The sequence below is a fragment of the Chrysochloris asiatica genome, unplaced genomic scaffold (genome assembly GCF_000296735.1).
Source record: "Chrysochloris asiatica unplaced genomic scaffold, ChrAsi1.0 scaffold00041, whole genome shotgun sequence".
Taxonomy (NCBI): domain Eukaryota; kingdom Metazoa; phylum Chordata; class Mammalia; order Afrosoricida; family Chrysochloridae; genus Chrysochloris; species Chrysochloris asiatica.
The window spans coordinates 3,512,897-3,517,419 of record NW_006408559.1 but is presented as its reverse complement, the minus strand read 5'-3'; the positions used below and the strand labels follow the sequence as shown (position 1 = coordinate 3,517,419).

Sequence of the window (4,523 nt, the reverse complement as noted above, 5' to 3'; positions counted from 1 at the left end):
GCCCACTGGCCCCGGCCACGGGTGAGGCCGCGCTCTCCGGCCCCGTGCGCTCCTCGGCCACAGGTTCGAGGCCAGGCTCCGGCTCCGGTTCCGGCTCCCGTCCCGGGACGGCGGGGGCCACGAGAGCCGGCCCCACCCCTGCTGGGGGTCCTGGTCCCCGCAGGCGGCCTGTCACACCTGCTGCCAAGCGACACCGCTGCCCCTTCACGGGCTGCACCAAAGCTTACTACAAGTCGTCGCACCTGAAGTCCCACCAGCGTACCCACACGGGGGAGCGCCCGTTCTCCTGCGACTGGCTCGACTGCGACAAGAAGTTTACGCGCTCCGACGAGCTTGCCCGCCACTACAGAACGCACACTGGAGAGAAGCGCTTCTCCTGCCCGCTCTGCCCCAAGCAGTTCTCCCGCAGCGACCACCTGACCAAGCACGCCCGCCGGCACCCTGCTTATCATCCCGACATGATTGAGTACCGAGGGCGTCGTCGTAACCCCCGCGTCGTCGATTCCCAACCTACGAGCCTAGTGGACAGCCCCGGCCCCGACCAGGGGGCCAACCTCACCACCTGCCTGTAGAACTGCCATTGCTGCTAGTCGTCCCTTCAAGGACGGATCCTCCCGCTGTTGCTCCTGCTTTCTTACTGCTGTTACTCTTTTCCAGCGTCACTAGACCAAGGCACAGACTGGTTCCTCTGTTCTGAGGGTGGGTCGTGGCAAGCACATTGGACTCTGGGGAGGGACTGAGCGAGAGAAAACAGCAGGTATTCTTGCACATATCTCTCATTCTGAAAAGAGGGGGTGCCTCAAAACAGCCCCTAGGAACTGGTGAGAAGGGCTGAAACCGGTGCTCTCCAGAGTTCTGAAGATGTGAAACTGGAAATCTCAGGTGCCTGGGGATCTCCCAGTCTCAAAAGACTCTGGTGGTTCACCCACCCACCAGGGCGGACCTTGGAGAGGGTGTCAGGGGTGACAGTCTTGGAAATGTCCAGGACTGGAATGGTGAGAGGCCTTTGGAAACAGAAATGATTTCTATTTCTGTAAACTGCAATGTTTACTAATTTCTTTTTAGTCACTTTAAACAGGGATCCCAGGTTGATGGGAGGCTGATATCCTCCATTCCTCATGCACCCAGGCTTCCTCGGCTAGGAGAGGCCATGTCAGCATCCCTGTGGATGTATGGCTGGGAGATGCTTCTTGGTGTCTAGGAGCTGTGCGGGTCTGTTTGCAGGTCCTGTGGCATGGTATGGATCCCCGCACCTGCATCCTAGTCTTGCCTACTTGGAGGTGGTAACCGCTTGCTCACTCACACCTCACACAATGAGATTGGTTCAACAACTTGGAACTGGCCATCAAGGCACCAGAAAGAAAAAGGTAGTCCAGACAAGTCCCCAAGCAACTTTGAGATGTGATGGCCTTAGGGTAGGACGGGCCCAAGACAAGATAGTATCCAGAGGACAGGTAGTCTCAGCTGGTCCACCCCAAGTAGTCTCAAGAGTGGTAGAGTAGGGCGCAGTGGGCTAGTGCGTCAGACTGCAAAGTCGTTTGCACTGCAAGGTCGGTGGTTCAAGCTCACCAGCTGCTCCTTGGAAACTCTATAGAGATTTGCTATGGGTGGGAATCAACTCTGCGGCACTTAACAACAACTAGGGATTTACTTATTTCCCTTGACATCTGTGCATTTTTGTTTCTGAGATAGATGAGTAGGTGAATGGGAAAGGAAATGTAAGAGACAGGCTTCTTCCAGAGTTGTCCTGGGCCGGGGAAAAGATTAGCAAGTTGACATTTTTGTTGTTAGGTCCTTTCATGCCAGTTTCCAATCACAGCAACCCCATCCACAGCAGACCAAAACACTGCCTGGTCCTGCACCATCCTCACAACCGTTGCTGTGTTTGAACCCATTTTTGCAGCCAGTGTGTTAATCCATCTCCTTGAGAGTCTTACTATTTTTTGCCGACCCTCTACTTTACCAAACATGGTGTTCTTCTCCATGGTCCCTCCTGATAACATGTCTGAAGTACATGAGATGAAGTCTTGCCATCTTCACTTCTAAGGAGCGTTCTGGCTGTACTTCTTCTAAGACAAAGCCTTCTGGCAACCCATGGTATATTCAATATTCTTTGCCAACACCATAATTCAAAGACATCGACTCTTCTTCAATCTTCTTTATTCGTTGTCCAGCTTTTGCATGCATATGAGGTGATTGAAAATACCATGGCTTGGGTCAGGCGCACTTTAGTCCTCAAACTGACATATGTGCTTTTTAACACTTAAAAGAGGTCTTTAGCAGCAGATTTGCCCAATGCAATACATCATTTGATTTCTTTACTGCTGCTTCTATGGGTGTTGATTGTGAATCCCAGTAAAATGAAGTCTTTGACAACTGTAATTTTTTCCCATTTATCATGATATTGCTTATCGGTCTAGTGATGAGGAATTTTGTTTTCTTTATGATGAGGTGTAATCCATATTGAAGGTTGTAGTCTTTGATCTTCACCAGTAAATGCTTAAAGTCCTCTTCACTTTCAGCAAGCAAGGTTGTGTCATCTGTATATCACAGGTTCTGTATAATGCATCTTCCTTCAACCCTGATGCTGTGTTCTTCTTCGTATAGTCCAGATTCTGGTATTATTGCTCAGCATACAGCTTGAATAAATTTGGTGAAAGGATACAACCCTGTCCTACATCTTTCCTGATTTTAAACCATGCAATATCCCCTTGTTCTGTTTGAATGACTGCGTCTTGGTCTATGTACAGTTTCCACACGAACATAATGAACTGTTCTGGAATTCCCATTCCTCACAATGTTATACATAATTTGTTATGATCCATGCAGTCAATTGCCTTTGCATAGTCAATAAAATGCAGGTACGCATCTTTCTGGTATTCTCTGCTTTCAGCCAAGAGCTATCTGACATCAGTAATGATATCCCTCAATCCATGTCCTCTTCTGTATCCAGCTTGAATGTCTAGCAGTTCCCTGTTGATGTACTGCTGCAAATGGTTTTTAATTACCTTTAGCAAAATTTTATTCACCTGTAATAGTAATGATATTGTTTGCTAATTTCTGCATTTTGTTGTATCACCCTTCATTGAAATGTACACAAACATGGATCTCTTCCAGTTGATTGGCCAAATTTCATGGAATGAATGAGAGCTTCCAGTGTTGCATTCGTTATTGAAACATTCTGCCAATTCCTGGACCTTGTTTTTCACCGATGCCTTCAGTGCAGTTTAGAGTTACTTCTTTCTTCAATATCAACTGTTCTTGGTTATATGCTACTACTTGAAAAGATTGAACACCGACTAACTCTCTCTGAAACAGTGACTGTATTCTTTCCATCTTTTTTTTTTTTTTTTTATGCTTTCTGTGTCATCAGTATTTTGCCCATAAACTCCCTTAGTGTAGCAACTCAAAACTTAAATTTTTTCTTCCGTTCTTCTAGTGTAAGAAATGCCCTTCATGTTCTTCCCTTTGGGTTTTCTAACTCCAGGTTTTTACACATTTCATCATGATATTTTACTTTGTCTTCTTGCGCTGTACTTTGAAATGTTCTGCTTAGCTCTTTAACTTCATCATTTATCCCATTTGCTTTAGTTACTGTACATTTAAGGAGCCCTGCAAGAGCAAGTTTCAGAGTCTCCTCTGACATCCATTTTGGTCTTTTCTTTCCTCCCTATCTTTTTAGTGGCATTTTTCTTTCTTTATATGATGGCCTTGAGGTCATTCCACTACTGTCTGTCCTTCAGTCATTAGTGTTCAACACATCAAATCTATTCTTGTGATAAACTCCAAATAGAGAGGAGATTTACTCAAGGTCATACTTGGGCTCTCATGGACTTGTTTTAATTTTCTTCAGTTTCAACTTGAACTTACGTATGAGCAATTGGTAGTGTGTTCCACTGTAAACCCCTGTTCCTGTTCTGATTGATGACACAGAACTTCTCCATTGTCTCTTTCCACAGATTAAGTCAGTTTGATTGAGTCCTTTGTATTACATCTGGTGAGGTCCATGTGTATACTTGCCTTTATGTTGTTGAAAAGTGATCGTTGTAGTTTTTAGGGGCCTTCACATAGGTTCCAACTCATAGCAACCCCATGCGCAGCAGAATGAAAACTTCGCAGTCTTGTGCCAACCTCACAACTGTTGTTACAATTGAACCCATTGCTGCTGCCACTATGCCAATCCATCTCATTGGGAGTCTACCCCTTTTTTTCTGACCCTCCACTTTACCAAGCATGATGTCCTTCTCCAAGGACTGGTTCCCTCCTGACAATATATCCAAAGTATGAGAGATGAAGTCTGGCCATTTGGCTTCTAAGGAGCATTCTTGTACTTCTTCCAACACTGATTTTTTTATTCTTCTAGCAATCTGGTTTGTTTTTTTTCGGTTTTACACCATTGTTTTATTACAATGATTACAATTTCCTCCATGCATCATCATCCAACAGTACTTGCTTCCATTCCCTCTATGTTTTCTTTTTCTTTCTTTCTTTCTTTCTTTCTTTCTTTCTTTCTTTCTTTCTTT

At 45.5% G+C, this 4,523-nt stretch overlaps 1 protein-coding gene across 1 annotated transcript in view; it reads left to right on the top strand.

Annotated features, from left to right (window-relative positions):
• KLF14 (Kruppel-like factor 14) overlaps positions 1-590 on the top strand; it is a 91,147-nt gene extending 90,557 nt beyond the window's left edge. Inside the window, 1 exon segment of the mRNA XM_006878209.1 lies at positions 64-590. Coding sequence (XP_006878271.1) covers positions 64-590 — 527 coding nt within the window.
• Positions 591-4,523: the final 3,933 nt, after the last annotated feature.